The sequence below is a fragment of the Equus przewalskii genome, chromosome 9 (assembly GCF_037783145.1).
Source record: "Equus przewalskii isolate Varuska chromosome 9, EquPr2, whole genome shotgun sequence".
Lineage (NCBI taxonomy): Eukaryota > Metazoa > Chordata > Mammalia > Perissodactyla > Equidae > Equus > Equus przewalskii.
In genome coordinates, this window is record NC_091839.1 from 39,630,319 (window position 1) to 39,648,558 (window position 18,240).

Below are 18,240 nucleotides of genomic sequence, written 5' to 3' on the forward strand. Positions count from 1 at the left end.
TTAATTTTTTTTCTATTTCTTGAGATAGTTTTAGTAACTTTTTCTAAAACCTTCCGATACATTCAGATTTTTAAGCTGTTTCCTTAAAAAGTAAATAGGAAAAAAATAGGTTTTTAAGCTGTTTCAAATAAGGAATAAAGTTATTCTATGTATTATGATTTTTAAAAAAACAATCTATATAGCCTCTGTAGTTGTGGTTCCTCTCTCATTTCTCATTCTGTTTATTTCTGCCTTCTCTTTTTTTCTTGATCAGTTTTGTCCAAGGATTTTTTTTTTTTGGTCTTTTCAAATGACTAATGTTTGTTTTTGTTGATCTGCTCCATTGTATCTTTATTTTCTATTTCATTTATTTCTGTTCTTATTTTTACTGTTTTTAAAGTTTTGTATTTTCTTTGAGTTTGTTCTGTTCTTTGTCTAACTCAAGTTGGCCTCTTAACTCAGTTTTCACAAAATGCTGCATAATAACCACAAAAACCTTAGTGATATAGACAGTAAGCATGTCTTGCTCTCTCATCTGAGGTCAGGGGATGGTTGGCTAGGCATCTTCCGGTCTTGGCTGGGGTCATGCACAGGTTTGAATTGGCTGGTTGTTGACTGACCTAGGTTGGCCTCAACTAGAGCAACAGAGATAACATCTACTTCTCCTCCTCCTAGGAACAGCAGGCTAGTCTGGACATAACATTTTGATAGTAGAAGCATAAGAGGGAGGGAGATCCTTATACTTTTAGCTGGCCTACCGCACTTCTGCTCCATTCTTTTGGTCAAAACAAGTCACAGTCATGGAGTAGGAAAGTATTCTCTATCATTATGAGAAGTACTCCAGTCATGTTAAAAAGGTCCTGGGTACAAGGAGGAGTGAAGACTTCAATCTACTACACTTGCCATTTCCAATATTTTTCTTTTCCAAGCTTTTTATTATAGAAAAGTTAGAATAGTACGGTGAATACCCATATACCTTTCACAAGATTCACTAGTTGTTAACATTTTGCTGTATTTGCCTTCTCATGCTTTAATTCTTTTCTTTTTACTGAAGTCTTTAGAGTTAGCAGACATCATGACATTGCCCCCCTTGCATTTATTTCTTAAGGCCAAAACACACTCATCACACTAAGGAAAATTTAGCATTTATACAATATTGTCGTCTAATTACAAAATAAATTCAGATTTCTCTGTTTGTCCCAGTAATATCCTCCATGACCATTTCTCATTTTCTCATTTCTAATGCAGCCAGTTTTGCTTTATTGCAACATATGTCTTCCTAGCAGTCACCTTGCGTTTCACAATTGCACAACAAAAATCACAGGGCTTTGGGGGAAGGTGGAATTAGAGGCACAACACTCAAAAACTTCATCAGTTCCCCCCCCCCCCCCAACACACACACAAGCGGAACCTAACTCTTACAATTTTACACCCATTTGGTGGTTAAGATGTACATAAGGACTAAAATAAATGTGGTACTTTACCTTGAAAAAGAACTTCAGTTTGCTTGTGGAAGTGGGTGTCAGAAGGGATGCAGCTTGTGAGTTGTTGAGACGTGGTAGAAGCAGATTTCTCTGAAATTGGACAGAAAGTTGTAACACAGTGCATGGATGGGTGTGCTTCATAAGACACGTGGTGAGCTGAGGTGCCTGCTACATGTTTGAATTGTGTGCATGTTGTGTATTCCTACATAGCTCAGTTCAGCTGGGTACAGTTAGCCGCTTTCACCTGTTTCTTACCAAAAAAAATCACACATAAGCAAATGGTATATTCATGTTTTACTCATACTGTGTTGGAACAAATTTGTGGTGTTTTTTTTGTTTTAAAAAAAGCTGTAGCAGAACTTAGAGTATAAACATTTGCATCTATAAATATTCCTCTTCAGATTACTTTAGCTGCATCCTACAGATTTTGATATGTTCTGTTTTTGCTGTAATTTAGGTCTAAGTATTCTCTGATTTCTATTATGATTTCTTCCACACATGATATAGAAGTACATTTAAAAAATTTTAAGTTTGTAGTTTTCTTTATAGTGGTAGTCTTTTGTTAATAGTTTCTGACTTTATTGCAGTGTGTTCAAAGAATGTAAAATGTATGATATTAATTCTTTGTTATTTCTTGTGATTGTCTATGTGGCCTAATTTGTGGTCAGTTTTCGTAAATGTTTTATGAATGTTTGTAGAGAATGTGCATTCTCTAATTGTTGAGTGAAGGTTTCTGTACATTTAAATGATCTTACTTCCTTAGCTGAATCTTTCTATGTAAACATCACTAATTCAATCCAGGCCCTCCCTCAGTTGTGTAAGTCTTCTCTCAGCTGATTCAGGCACAGTAGGTAGTCTATCAGGGTCGTCTCGAAGAAGTTTCTTCTGGAGCCACCTGATATGCTTGGGTCATTCTGTAGGCCCACTACACAGCTGTCTCCTTGGGATCTTTCTTCATCATTTCGATCGTGTTAAAGTCCCTTTTTATTAGTTATCATTCTCACTCCTTTCCTGGTTTATTCCCTGATTTTGGTGAAATTCCCCTTTCAGTAGCATCCTGAAAAAATGTGCCTAGAAGGTGAAATTTTTGGGAACTTGCATGTCTGAAAATGACTTTTCTGTCTTAATACTTATGATAGTTGGATGTGAAATAATTTTCCTTCAGTTTTTAATGCAGTGCCTCGTTTTCCTTTGAGTCTAGTGTTGCTGTTGAGAAGTCTGCTCCCGCCCCCCCCACCACGCCCCAAACTTATTTTGATTCTCTCTTTGTCCTTGAGCTCAGAGATTTTATGAAAAAGTCCCTTGATACAGGTCTATTCTCAGTAAGTGTGGTGAGCTCTCAGTGTGTCTTTCCATTCTTAAAATTGATGTCCTTAGGTTCTAGAAAATTAGCTTGAATTAGTTCTTTGATTTCTTCCGCTCCATTTCTCTGTTTTGACTTCCTGGAATTCCTATTGATTATGGGACCTCTAGCACTGTTCTCCAAGTTTTTGTAATTTTTCTTTTTTTATCCCTTTTACTTTATTTTCTGGGGAAGTTTCCTCAGTTTATCTTCCAACTCTTTAATTCAGGTTTTCAATTCTGCTATTATAGTTTTAATTTAAATCTTTTCTATAAATATTCCTTTATGATATGGTGCTTTTGTTTATAGGTGTAGCACATTTTGTCACCTCTGAGCATACTAATGATAGTTTCTAGGGTCTTCTCCCTGCATAGTCTCTGCTCACTCCAAGTTTCTTTCTTTCTTTTCTTTTCTTTTCTTTTTTTTTTTTTTTTTTACTGTTTGTTTTGATCTCTCACCTATTAGAGGCTTTCCTCAAATGTCTAGTGGTCCTTGGTTGTCTATATTTAAATGTATACTACTGAAAACTGATTGAGAGCGCTAAGCCCGTGAGTGGGGTTTGTTGTGGTCTTCTCCATAAGGGAATCTAGCCAGTTTCTTATTCTGGGGAAGGCTTGGTGTCAGAATCTTTGGGTCTTTTCTCTTGAGTCCTCAGAGAAGGACTCAGCCAAGGACTCTTGAGGTTCTGGCAATGATTTGGGACCCAAGAAGGGGGCTGTCTCTGTAGTCAGTATGTGAAGTTGACTTCATGCTCTGTTTAAAGTAAGATACCGCCCCTCAACTGTGTACAGACACCTTTTTAAAACACTTTTCTACAGAATGAACTTCTGCTGGGGACAGAGAGGAGCAGTGCTTAGCTTGGGTCACCCAGCTGTGGAGAGGGACGGCAGATGAGGGAGGCTTAGCTGTTGAGACAGATTTCAGCCAGTGCTCTCATTCGTAGCCCCACCGACACCACATTTTCCAAGGCGCCTACTGCTCCCAGTTCTTGGGCCCTTTGGTGATTCTGCAGAACTAGCGTCTTTATGTAAAGCCTACTTAGGAGTCACTTTTCTTAGAGGGCCAATCTTCCATATGCCTTCTAGTGTTTAAAATTTTGTTTCTCTTTCCTCCATTATTTTCCTAGCCCTTGTGGGTTTATGCCACTTTGAAAAGATTACTGTTTTAGTGAGCTTTGGAGGAAGCAAGGTGCAAATATATGTGTCCAATCCAGCATTTTTACACAAAACCTTAAAGTAAATTTTAATAACTTTGAAATTTTAAAGAGTATTACACATTCACCAAAGGCCCAGGGGGTCCAAAAGGTCAAAACTCTAAGATGTATGTGTCCTCTTTGACTCATGTACAGTGGAGTTTTCCAGAGGTTGCATGATGTATGCTATTGCAACCGATTAAATGCAGAAATAGAGAACCCTGCTCTTTTCTATTAAGTCAAATGTTGAAGAGATTTGAAAAATGTAAAACAATGCCACTCTTCTCAATTTTTTTGAAAACTATTTTTTAATTAAAAATACCTTATTGTGGGGCTGGCCCCGTGGCCGAGTGGTTAAGTTCGTGCGCTCCGCTGCAGGTGACCCAGTGTTTTGTTGGTTTGAATCCTGGGCGTGGACATGGCACTGTTCATCAAACCATGCTGAGGCAGTCCCCCACATGCCACAACTAGAAGGACCCACAACGAAGAATATACAACTATGTACTGGGGGGCTTTGGGGAGAAAAAGGAAAAAAATAAAATCTTTAAAAAAAAATACCTGATTGTAACATGATGGGTTTATTATTTTAAATCCATTCACAAATATGTAATTTAAAGAACTCAGTTTTCTTTTTGAAAATGGTGAATATCAATAGTTGTAACCCACTTAAACAAAAACTCTTTGGAATCCTCAGTAATTTTAAAAGAGTAGAGTCATGAGATCAAAACTTTTGCGGGGGCTGGCCCTGTGGCTGAGTGGTTAAGTTCCCATGCTCTGCTTGGGCGGCCTAGGGTTTCACAGGTTCGGATCCTGGGTGAGGACCAAGCACCGCTCATCAAGCCATGCTGAGGTGGTGTCCCACATAGCAGAACTAGAAGGACCTGGAAGGACTAGAAGGACTAGAAGGAACTAGAACATACAACTATGTACTGGAGGGCTTTGGGGAGAAGAATAAAAAAAAAAGGAAAAGAAAATTGGCAACAGATGTTAGCTCAAGTGCCAATCTTATAAAAAAAAAAACTTTTGAGAACTTCTGCTCTAGAGTATCCTAGATATAAATTAGAACTGGAACAAGAGTATAACAGTATAAACATATCCAACACTCCACTAGTCTTATCTTTACATAGAACAGTAATGTAATTTAAACCTCACGTTCATTAAATTTAATACCCCTGTGGTTTTATACTTGTTTTGTTTTGTCTCCTGATAATCCTTAGAGAAACTAAAGGAAGCTGCTGGAAACTAATCTATACTGTCTTTCTCCCTAGAGTATATACATTCTAGTCTCTTCTGGTTTAGATAATGGGAAACCAACTTAGAGCCAAAATGTTAAAGTGTGCACTTTCGTTCCCAAGGGAATGAAGGTTGGCTCTTAGGGATCAAAAAATATCTTAGTTATTACAATAGTTTGTAGCCCATAAACAGGTATACAGTACCTCTGTGGTATTCAGATTTCATTGGGGAAGGGGAGTGGTTAGGAAGAAAAGTCAAAAGTCTCCTTAGAAGGGGATGATAATGGAAAAGAGGTTGAGAAACACTGAGTTAGAGATCCTGCTAGAGCATGATCCTTTTACCTTTCTTTTGTTTGTGTTTCTTTCTGCCATCCCAGGCCTGCTCTGTAATACACACTGTAGACCAGAGGCTGTGACTACTACCTTGTAGGGATCCAGTAGGTCCCTTAAGGAGGGAGGCCGCGAGGTGAGGCTTGTATCAACCGGAGAGCCCGTGCCTCGTCTCATGGAAGAACTGGGTTCATCACTCAGCTCCAGCCAGTTGTTGCCATGCTGAAATATGGGCCCAAGGTTGCCAAATTTTCACAAGCTTTTAAAAAAAAAGCCAGAAATCTGAGTCTTATGTAAAACTTAGGATTTTTAAATATTAGGAACTAATTAAAATAATTTTGAAACAATAAGCACACTCATCAAAACCTCTGTGAGCCACTAGTGTAGTCTCTTCTGGCGTCATGGAATGTGTCCCCAAAGTCTGACTGCTCCTTAGCATCCTGAACTCAGAGTCACCTTCCTCCTGCTGGAATAACTTCAGTGTTAAGTCCTCCTGTCCCGGGAGGCCAACCTGTTCTATTTTTGATGACCTCTAAATGTTTGGTGGTTCTGCTTCCTAGGAAGCAAGAATGTTGTCTCCTTCAGACTTTAATCTAGTGGTCCTGGTTTGTCCTGTGAGACCACTCAGAATAAGACTAACTCTTCTCTTAGATGAGAAGTTTTCAGATTTGTGAATTTGGCTGAGAGTCAGATTTTCATTTCTCCAGAAATGTAGAGCATAGTAATTAAGAACCAAACTCTGAAGTCAGACTACCAGCAATTCTGACCATTGAGACCTCAGGAGAAATCTGATGGGGGCTGGATTTGGGGTTTCCGGGAAAGGTTTCCTTGTTCCTAAAAGACATGCACATGAGGAGATGTTCTCATCTTTTCGTCTATTGCTGAGTCTGGATAAAAAGCCTGTTTCACTCTTTTGAGACCTAGGAATTGGGTTGGGGTACCACCTGAGGATGGCAGAGTTGAAGACATAGGTGGGTCCTTCATTGGTGAACCACTAGACTAACCAATCCTGGAACCTGCGCTTCCTCTTAATTTCCTCTTATGTGAGAAATTTTTCCTTTTTTTTCAATAAATTGGTCAATGCAAATTTAATACCAGAGAAAATAATAGAACAATCATTAAATTACTTTTCATCACTCAGAGGAGTCCTACATGTTGGGCAACAATTCAAGCTGGATTTCTGAACAAACAAATAATGTCAGTGTCAGACCAATTTTCTTTTCTTTGTTTGAAGAATATTAGACCATGTATGTAAGACGAAAGTAAAAGATTGAATATGGCTGAACTAGCTTGACTTTCCGTGTGTCTCCATGAAATTTCTGTCACTAGGTTGAAGAAATTGGTTACAGCAGCATGTCCCCAAAAGAGTGTTTTTTTTTTATTGTGGTCATAATAGTTTATAACCTAGTGAGATTTCAGTTGTACGTTATTGTTTGTCATATACCACATAAGTATGCCACTTCACCCCTTGTGCCCACCCTCCATCCCCCTTCCCCCTGTAACCACTAATTTATTCTCTTTGTCTGAAAGTTTATTTATAGTCCACATATGAGGAGAAACCTTTCTTAATGTTTATGCTACTTTGAGTTGGATTTTCTTACTTTCAGCTAAAATAAGCTTAACCGTTAAGAAGTCAGCTTATTCCACTGTGGCTGGCAGATTGGATAAATACTACTTATTCTCACAAAATTATGAGGAATAATTGAAGTAATGTAGGTAAAAAGTACTTTGGAATTAGCAAGTAACTCCACGATTTTATAGTTCTGCTATATTACCACAAACAGCATGTGGGCAGAATGTTTCACAAAGTAAGGCTGCCTGGCTTTGCTAGTTACCGATTGTGTTAATATTGTGCAGGTCAGTGGACCCTTTAATTACTACTATGTAAAACAATTAAATGATGTTTAAGGTCTTTTCTGATTTCTCTGAAAAGAATATGAGTCTGATCATTCTAGGATTCCCACCTGAAAGCCCATATATAGATTAAGGCAGTAGATATGAGTAAGTAACTTTCTTAATCGAAGAAAGCACAGTATATTAACCAGTCATGTTGAGGATGCTTCCAGTTTCACAGTGGTTCTGCTGATCTTAGTGTCTTGAGAAACAAGGGAAGCTCTGTCAATATACTTACTGGCTATGAATATTAACTCATAGATTTGTACAGATAGGTATTTGTTTTCTAACCCAACTTTTTAACTTATTCTCCTGTGTGTAATTAGTATGAGCATGTCATCATATTTTTTTTCATGCCATCTCTCATCTGCTGTCATCCTTTTCTTCTACCCTCTCCCTAGTTGACATTCCCAGACTATTAAATAACTACCTAAATGGTCTCCTTTTCACCAGAATCAGCTTCCTCTCCCTCTTTCCTCATCTGTAAAATGAGGTGAAAGGAGATAATTTTTAAGATGCTTTCTGGTTCTAACATTCAGTGATTTGTCAATTATTTTTCTCATCAATTCAGACCCTTTTACACCCCAAAGAACTCATCTTTGGTTACGTATTTGAATTAAGTTTAAAAACTTCTTTCATCTGAGGACAGAGGAACTCAATTACATAAAGGAAAGAAGTAATATATATTGAGTACCTTTTGCAGAGCTAAACATATCAAGAAATGTAGGGCTTTGGCAAAACGTAGATATATGACTTTTTTTAGTTTTTTTTTTTTTTTTTTGAGGCTTGGGAGACAGAAAAGGAGGAAGCTTATGATTTTAAAGCTGTGAAGAAATCTGTATCATGTAGTTTCTTTTCTCTCCCACCAGAAGTTAAACGGTCAGCTCCAGTGGCGTAGTGGTTAAGTTCGGTGTGCTCCGTGTCGGCGGCCTGGGTTCAGTTCCCAAGTGTGGTCCTACACCACTTATCTGTTAGTGGCCATGCCGTGACAGTGGCCCACATACAAAATAAGAGGAAGATTGGCATGGGATGTTAGCTCAGGCAAATCTTCCTCAGCACAAACACACACACACAAAAAGTTAAAACTATTATGGCAATTGTTTCATTACTGCAAGAGGACTAATAGGGGAAACCCAAGTGTTTAATGTCACCCCTGTTAAATTGAGAACATTTGCCAGGCTTGAAATTCCCTAGACATCTAAACTTGTTTTTCCAGGAAAATTATTTATTTAATTATTAAATTTAATAACTTGTGTAAAAACACACATGTAACAAACTAAGAATGGTATGCATAGTTGATGTTAATTTTGAAATCCTTGGAGATGTGAGTGAGTAAGGTCACCCTCTCTGTCATATCACCATAAACCGCCCAAGGAAAACGTTAAAACCAACCATGCCAACTTTGCAGTGCAACATTATTAAACACATAATATCATACTCAGTTTTATTCCTAGAAATAGAAGGATAATCACAAAAGAATCTCCGAATGCAGATTTTTCCATTTAATTGGTAGGTTTTGTTTGGGTTTTTGTAAGTCCTGTTGAGAGATTTTTTTTTTACTGCTAACACTAAATATATGGTGTCTTTTCCAATACCACTTCTTCAACTCTCCAACACCAAATAGGTGTTAGCATCAGACTGCACAGGTTAAAGGGCTCAACCCAACAGGAGTGCCTTCACTTCAGGTGCCAGATGCAAGTACTTGGGCTCCAGATTTCCTGCACTGTCTCCAACTTGGAGAGGTCAGGGTCTGTGAATATATGACTACTCAAAAAGTGAGGTGTTATGTTGCTCTTTAATTTATCTCATTACCTTTTCTCTTCTTACTGTCTTCCTTCCTTATTCTCCCTGATCAGTTAACTACTTCTACTAGTTGGAGCTTAGTAGAGAGGAGAAAGCAGTATTTTCTTTTGAGTATTTGAGAGTAGAATATAGTTCCTTCCTTTCTTCATACCCACCTACCTATCTACCTGCCTTTCTGTCTACACATTGTTTTAAAGCTGCTTCTGTATGCCAGAGGATACAAGCCCTCACGGAATTTTCCGTCAAGAAACCCTCTCTTCCAGGAAATGACACCTGAATTTCCACATGGAAATGATGAGATGAATTTTAAATTTTGAAGTGTGAAAGAAGACCAATTATGGCTGTCTTCTATATTTTAGGGACATTTAATTAGTCTTACTCCATTTAGCATAATTGTAGGACCTTTTAGATAGTTCTTAGTAACTCACTATTTTAATAGTTGTAGAGTCTTATCATGTGGGTATCTGTTTAACTACTGTTGCCAGTTTCTTCCATATCTTCATTCTTTGGGATAAACAGCATTTTTTTCCCTTGGAATAAACCTGATGTGGTGAATTTGAAATATTTGCTTCATTAAGGGATGAGGAGTGTTTTTTAATTTAAAAAATAAGTGCTTCATTATAAAAATTACTTGACCTTATAATCATTCTTTAATATCTTTACTATTGATTTTATGTATGTTGAAGGTCTTTAGATTATTTTTTAAGTGATACAGCTTGTTATAAAAGACGGTAATATGTTATATATTATTTTTTAATTAAGTGAAAAATTACATTTATTTTCTGAACATGTGTGATTCATCTATTGTTAGGTGTTGAATTTTTATGCTCCTTATATGAAAAGTAGAAAAGATAAATGTTCTTTTAAATTATTCACTGCATGCCTGATCAAGTATTACTTGCCCAGGTGTCTTTTTTTTTAAAATAACTTTTAAATCTTAGAAATTTTGGGGTGAAAGGTGGTATTTTCACTAGGAAAGAGAGGAAATAATGCTTACACTGTTTAAAACCAGCCTTCATGAAATGATGTTGATGTTGGATGAGTTAACACTAATCTTTTCTCCTACAGAGAGCTGCTGGAAATAAAACTATGAAGCTATTACTTTTAATATTTTAATTAGTATAAACTTTTTGTTTTTATAAATAAAAAACGTTATTTTTCAAAATTTCTCAGGGAAGAAAGAAAAACAGTTGATTAGTCAATGTGCATTTTCGTTTACATTGAATACTTTTTATTCTTCCTTCCAAAACAGACACTCCTTGAATATGCAGAGAAATGGAAAACTTCCGAAGATCCTTTACCTTTGCTGGAGGTATACACAGTGGCTATCCAAAGTTATGTTAAAGCCCGGCCATATCTTACCTCTGAATGTGAAAACGTAGCATTGGTTCTGGAACGTTTGGCATTGTGAGTAGACCTTTGAGTAAATAAAAACTTAGATTTAGCTTTTTTGTTTTAATTTTGTACCTCAGGTCCTAAGATAGTTTAATTTTAAATAGATTAGTTATGAGGATTCTACTGGTGATGTTAGAATTGTTCATTTTATTTTAGTTTTAATTTTAATAATTATTTGTATCTTTACCAACTTTTTGTTTTTTAGAAGCTGTGTTGAACTTTTACTGTGTCTGCCTGTGGAGTTATCAGATAAACAGTGGGAACAATTTCAGGCACTGGTGCAGGTGAGAATATTTATCTATTAGATTTAATATAGGTATATCTTATGTCACTTTTCTTTATTCTTAAAAAATTATTTGATTAAGCTTTAAAATATCTAAGTAATGACAAACATTAATTGCTGCTCTTATCAACATTAGTGTCTTAACATATAGTAGATGCTCAGTAAACGTTTGCTAAATGAGTATATACATTTAGATAGATTGGTTGAATGTTGCATGGTTCTTTAAGATCAGATACTTAAGGACTTTGCCAGGGCAGTAAGGGAACACAAAAGAAAACGCCCTCGTTTGTATTTAGAAACAGTTTAATTAGTTGCTGAGAATCTGTGATATGCTAGTAAGTATTTGTCATATCTCATTTAATCCTTATGAAAACTTTGGGGGTAAGGTATATTTTTCCCATTTTAAAGGTGAGGAAACTGAGGCTCATACTCTAAAATATTTATCTGCCCAAGTTTATACAGTTAATATCACAGAGTAGTTATTTAAACCAAGGTTCTTTATTCCAAAGCCCATGCTTTATTCTCCTGTGTCTGAAAACTCATGCTGTACCTCTTTGTCTACTTATATAAATCCCACACAATCTGGCGCTTGTTGTTTTGGAGTATTTTCAAGAACGTTAAATTTTGTTTCAAGCACTAGATTGTGCTGGATATATTATAGCTTCAAGTAAATTTTGATTAATTGATTAGTTAAAAAGAATGTTCTTGCCAGTTAGTTTCAGAAAGTATGGTTTTCTCTTTCTCTAGCCAGTGTTCTTAAAATATCTTTTGGCCTTATGTTTTTCAGTAAGAAGTATATTAAAGAAGATTAGTCTCAAATTTTAGAAGCATGTGAAATAAACTGTAGTTAGGCAGAGAAATCAACATTCCTATTTTAATATTAAACATTAAAATCGACATAAAGTGCAAATTCTTGAAGATAGGATTAATATCTTAATACCTTAGGGTTCCATATAGTGTCTTACACATAATAGATACTTAATAACTGTTTGTTGAAATGAAGGTGTCTTGTCCTGTTTGTCACATTGCACCTAACTTTTTGATCATACAATCTCTACTTCAGCATATCAGTAACTTGTATCTTAGGTTTTTTTCTCTAGCAAGTGTTAATTTTTAGGCAATAATTATGTGTGAACTTTTTATTGTGTGGCATTCATATACATTCTACTACAGACCTAATTAAATAAGTTGTTTATATACAGATATAATACTGAATTCCTCATACTACTTATTTTGTTTGTCAACATAAGGTAAACTTTTAAACTTTCCTTTTTGAAACAATAGCACTAGTTGATACTTTTTCATATGGGTTAATGAGAAGGAAGTAACTCTTTAAATCCCTCTGTGGTAGCTTTTTGCTCAAAGAAAATTTCTTAAAGCACTTGAACTTGATGCAATGGGAAGATTTTTATGGTTTTGAGGAATAGACTTTTGCATAAACATAGCATGCAGCTTTAAGAATTTCCGTGACACTTTGCTCTCATTTCAGAGCTTCCTCAGTTATTTTATATCTGCTTAATAGCATTTGTCTCATTTTACCTGTGTTTTAACTGTTTAACATTTCTTTACCTCTCTAGAGGATAAGCCTCATAAATGCAGGGACTAGTTGCTCTCTTTCCTGGTACTTTGCCCATAGAAGTTCTCAATAAACATTTTCTAAATTGAATAAAAACTATTACCCTTTTGTGGCCTGAAGAATATGCCGATTGCATGAGCACTTGGAAACTAATAAGCAGGATTCAGTGTCAGCTTTAATAGGATAGTGCCAAGGCTATGTAATGAATAAATGAAAAAGCATGCATTTAGTTGTTTTCTTTTCATAAGTCCCTTTTATTGGAACATGTGTAAGCTGTCACTTAGGCCTTGATGCATTTATTAATGGTAGAAGTTTTGGGCAGAATTTTTTTACTAACACAGAGGATATAAAATGTGTAAGATCTTTTATGCTATGGATATTTTGATAGCTTCCTCAAGAAATAACTTTGCTCTTGCTTTAGATTTTGGGAGGAAAAAATAATATGGACTTATTTCTCGAAATCCATTGTATTTGTTTAAAATTTATAATTGATATAATTCTTACCCTTGAGATTTGTCTTTAAAAATCAGAAGTAAAGGAATTCAGCACTTTGTAATGTGATGTGAAATTTTTAAGATAAAAAGTCTTATTTTTCAAAAGTTTAGTGTTATATTTAAAGCCTGATAAGCTTGCTTTTAAAAATCTGTTGTAATTCTTTGGATGTTTATTTAATATTTATAGGTAGCTCATGAAAAGCTGATGGAGAATGGCAGCTGTGAATTGCATTTTTTAGCTACTCTAGCTCAAGAGACTGGGGTGTGGAAAAACCCGGTACTGTGCACTATTCTTTCCCAGGAACCATTGGATAAGGATAAAGGTAAATTTTCTAGAGAGAGAGACAGAAAAAAAAAAGAATCTTTAGACTAGAAAAAATAAGTACTTAAGATTGTTTTGATATAATTCATCTCAAGATATCCCAAAGAAGGACCATTTAATTAAATTTCACCTAAGGTTCTTGAGGCCCTTCACCTTTATTTTATTTGGGGGAAGATGTATTTATAGGGTTATACAGTCTTAGAGTAACAGAGAAACTAATGTCTTTTCAACAGAGGAGGAATTCCCTCTGCAACATCCTGACTGGTGGCAATCTAGCTTATATTTGATAACTAACTTCTTTGACAGATGGAAAAGCAGAAATAGGATAGTTAAATGATTTTCCTCAAAATAGAATAAGAAATTAATGCTAGAACTCTCAAGTCTTTTGTCTCTAAGATTAGTACTCTTTCTCAAACAGTTTATTGCTCAATTTTATTTTATCCTACTTTGTTGTTATTGGATGAGCTCGGGCAATAAAGATCCCAGTTAGACTCAAACTGGCAGATATGCTATTGGAAAAGTAGATGGCTAAATCACTAATACGTATAATAGTTAATGTTCAGAGTTCAAAAATTGTGTATACTACAAAGAGCACAGTCGTTGTCTTTGGTACTTTTCTTGAGATTATTTAGGAAAGAGCCCAGATTTCAACCTAACCTTTCCCAAGGTATTTAAAGAAGTAAATAAGCTTCTTCCATCATTTATTGCTCCTTTTCCTGTCGATTGATGGCAAACTAGATATTTTGCTATGTGATAGCAAATTTGAAGGTTCCAAGAAGGGAGTGTTGTTAAGCCCATTGCTTGTAAACTCTTCTGGTACTTCGATATTTACCAAAAGGCTTCCCAGCCAATCTCCAAACTTCTTTTCAACCTGCTTGTTGCTTCCTGACTCCCTTCTTAACATTTCTCCCTGCTTTCCTGATAGTTGAAGCAGTGTTATCTGTTTCTTAGTTTTCAGAAGAAGTTTATTTTTAGTACCTCATTCCTTTGTGGATATCCACAGATTAGCTACCGGCTTCTCAAGACTTTAGAGAAATGGAGAGTAGACCCTCAGTATTTAAAATAATACTAAGAGGAAGAACATTTAAAAGTTGAGAATCTTAGATTTTTTTGCCTTTGGTATATTAGTTTTGTTCCCAATATATTCATAGCATTATGTTGTTATTCCTGTAATCAAATTATACTTTCTAATTTTCCTGGGTTTTGGCAATATTGGATGTAATACATTAATGATAATATCAAGTTACATTGTATAGTTCCTAACAGTTTGAAATGTTCTTTTATATATGGTTTCATTTAACCTTATAATGATTCAGTGAAAAAAGTAGGATCTTTATTGTCCCTATTTTACAGATGAGAAAATGGAGGCTCAGAAAAATTAGTTCCTTTCTATATCATGTTGCCAGTGATGTGAGGCAGAGCCAGAAATTGAAGTCAGATCCTCAACCCCTCTCCTTTGTATATTATGCCCTGTTGTACCTAGCCTAATAAAATAAAATCACACCTAGCTTAAATAAAGAATTAACTCCTTTTTTCTGTTGTCAATTTCTGAAAAGTTTTTGCCAAACTCACACGTTATGCTATAGCAGGAAAATGGAACCTTTACCTTAGCAGAGATTTAAAATTTACTTAAAAAGAAAATGTGCTCAGTTTCTTTACTTGTTTAAATGTGCCTAACATTGTTTCTGTTAACAAATGTCTCTGCCCATCTCTGTGCTGCTTTATTTCTTGGTCTTCACCTGACATAACCACTAGAATAATTTGGACTATGCAGCCAAGAGGAGTTTCTACAATAGTAGATGGATTGTAGGTAGCCAGCCTTTAATACAACTCATGAAGCAACCAGACAAATGTTATATAATGAGATTTTGCGGCCATAATTTTTACTTAATCCTCTGTTATTTAGAATGCTTTTTTGATGGGAGTTATTTTATGAATAACATAAGTTAGAAGTTGATTAGAAGTTTATTTCTTCCTTTTAAAAAGTTGAAGGAATTAATATTTTATACATGCATACTAATTTACTTACATTTTCAAATATGATGGTTTAAAGGATGGGGAACTTTTAGCTTTTTATATTAGATATCCAGCCCCTTGGCTTAACTGAATCGAGCCTAGAGTACACCTTGGTAGGCTGCTTTGCTCGTTAATTTGTTTGTAGTGAAGCCTTTGAAGGTTTGGTGTAGTATTTGAACAGTAGATAGTCCACTTAATCTTGAATTATTTCCTTTTTTGTTTTAGTTGACTAATTTTGGACCTACTAAAACCCAGCTAAACCAAAAAATCCCCTTTGATTTTGGAGGATTGAGGGGGGGCGGGACTCAAAATTAAAAATGCTGGTTTCACTATAAGGTTTTAGCATCCTAGAATAAGGTTAAGTAAACCAACGTAATTCAAGTAGATGGCCTTTGAATATCACAGGAACTTGAGGCTTATATATTGCCTGTGCCAATTTCTTTAGTCATAATCTCGGGATTGGAAAGGCAGTAAATGCTCATTTATTTTTTACCCAATTTTAACTCCCTTCTAAAAACATCACTGTTAAATAAATCAATCTTTGCTTCAGCACTTCCAGCGAATGATAACTGTGTAGTTCAGTCCATTCTTAGCCTGCTATTAGAAAATCTTCATTGTGAAAATTGTGAAAACTGCATTCTTTGAGTTTACTACCTTTTGGATCTATAGTGCTACCCCTAAAGCCATACCACACAAAGCATAAATCCTCTTTCACGTCATAGCAATTGTGATTTTTAAAGCTCACCATCATGTCCACACCCTGTCATCTTTTCTTCTGTAGACTAAAAGCCTTCCTGTTGTGGCATGATTTTAAATCTATAATCATGATTCCTGATTTTTGAGTGTGTTTTGTTTGTTGTTCTCTTTAATGTGTAATTTTCAGAACTTAGTGTGTGCCCCAAATATGGTCTGACCAGCTTTGAGGTCATTGGTACTGTCATCCTCTTCCTCCTGACAATTTATACTTAAGTTAGTGTGACCTAAGATGACATTACCTTTTTGGGTAGCCATATCATCCTGACAACTCAGTGAGCTTCCTAAAATCACACAGAAAATTTTAAATAAATGATACTCTTAAATTATCTTCATTTTTATACTTGGTCTTTTGGCACACAGGTATTATATTTTTTTTTCTGTTTAAGTTCACTGTGTTGGATCCTTTGCAACTTGTTGATAATCTCAGTTTCCTCTCAGTAGCAGACCTTATTAATATACACTCTGTTGGCATCCAGGTCCTTGATAATTACCATAAAATGATCATGTCCCAAAACCTAGCCCCTGGTCTACTGGTCTCAGTCTTCCTGCTTGCCTTCAGTCCTTTAGTCAGTACCCTTTGGTTATGATTGTTTCATCAAATACACCTATTTGTCCTTATGTCTGGTCCATGGTTCTCTGTTTTGTCTGTTAGGGTGTGATGAAAGACCATGACAGGTATTTGGCTAGAGTTCTATTAAGTAAGATTGTTTAGTATTGAAGTTAGTCTGACCTAATTTATTACTTTTTAAATGAACTTTTTATTTTAGAATAGTTTCAGATTTACAGAAAATTTGTAAAGACTTCCCATATTTCCCACAACTCATTTTCTCTATTAATATCTTACATTAGTATGTTATATACATTTGTCACAATTAATAAACCAATATTGATACTTTGTTATTAATTAAAGTCCATACTTTATTCAGATTTCCTTAGTTTTTACCTAATGTCCTTTTTCTGTTCCAGGATCCCATCCAGGACACCACATTACATTTAGTCGTCATGTCTCCTTAGGCTCCTCTTGGCTGTGACAGTTTTTCAGACTTTCCTTGTTTTTGATGACCTTGACAGTTTTGAGGAGTACTGGTCAGGTATTTTGTAGAATGTCCCTCAATTGGGATTTGTCTGATGTTGCTCTCATGATTAGAACTGGGATTACGGGTTTGGGGGAGGAAGATCACAGAGGTAAAGTGCCATTGTCATCAAATTATTTCAAGGGTGCATACTGTCAACGTGACTTCTCACTGTTGATGTTGACCCTGATCACCTGGCTGACGTGGTGTGTTTGTCAGGTTTCTCCACTGTAAAGTTACTCTTTTCTCCCTTTCGATGCTCTGCTCTTTGGAGGGAAGTTACTATATGCAGCTCACACTTAAGAGGTGGAGAGTTAAGCTTCACCTCCTTGAGGCATTATCTACCTAGATTATTTAGAATTCTACACAGGAGGTTTGTCTTTTCTTCCTCCTTTATTTACTTATTTAGCGATTTTAATATCAGTGTGGACTAATTAGATATTTATCTTATACTTTGGTCATAATTCAATACTACTTATTTATTGTGTTGCTCAAATTATTCCAGCTTTGGCTGAAGGGAACTCTCTGAGTTAACTTCTGTGTCACTTTGACATACCCCCATCATTGTGGGTTGTATTTTTTGTCTGAGTAGTTCCTTGCTTCTGGCACAATAAGGTGCTCCAGGTTTACCTTGCGTATTTCCTGCCCCAGTTCTAGAATCAGCTGTTTCTCCAAGGAGCCCTGGCTCCTTTTATAGGAGACCAGTATTAGAAACCAAGACATGGTAACTAGGTGTGCTTGTTGCTGCTAGGGTGTCACTGCTTCTAGGATCTCTCAGTGGACAAGCAAGAAAATATATGTTGGTATACTAATCTGTGTGCATACACATATCTGTAAATATTTCTATATGTAACCAGCTGTATCTATGTTACATTAAATATCAGAGTTCATCCTGATGTCTCCAACTCTAATCCATACCACCTGGATCATTCTAGCCTCTTCCTATTGCTTATCTATAACCTCTCACTTCAACAGAATGTCATATAATTGGGATCATACAGTATGTAACCTTTTCAGACTGGCTTCTCCCACCATTGGCCATCCATATACTTAATCAGCCCTAGTGTACA

The 18,240-nt window shown here is 35.8% G+C and overlaps 1 protein-coding gene across 4 annotated transcripts in view; it reads left to right on the forward strand.

The window, feature by feature from the left end:
• Positions 1 to 18,240, forward strand: part of ZNF292 (zinc finger protein 292) — a 92,177-nt gene that overhangs the window by 40,355 nt on the left and 33,582 nt on the right. For 2 of the 4 annotated variants that reach the window (XM_070633570.1, XM_070633573.1), the window contains 3 exons: positions 10,508 to 10,662; positions 10,856 to 10,934; positions 13,191 to 13,326. In XM_070633570.1, the coding sequence (XP_070489671.1) occupies positions 10,508 to 10,662; positions 10,856 to 10,934; positions 13,191 to 13,326 (370 nt within the window). Of the gene's footprint in view, positions 1 to 10,507; positions 10,663 to 10,855; positions 10,935 to 13,190; positions 13,327 to 17,064; positions 17,189 to 18,240 lie in introns of those variants that run through there. The other 2 variants (XM_070633571.1, XM_070633572.1) reach the window with 2 other exon arrangements.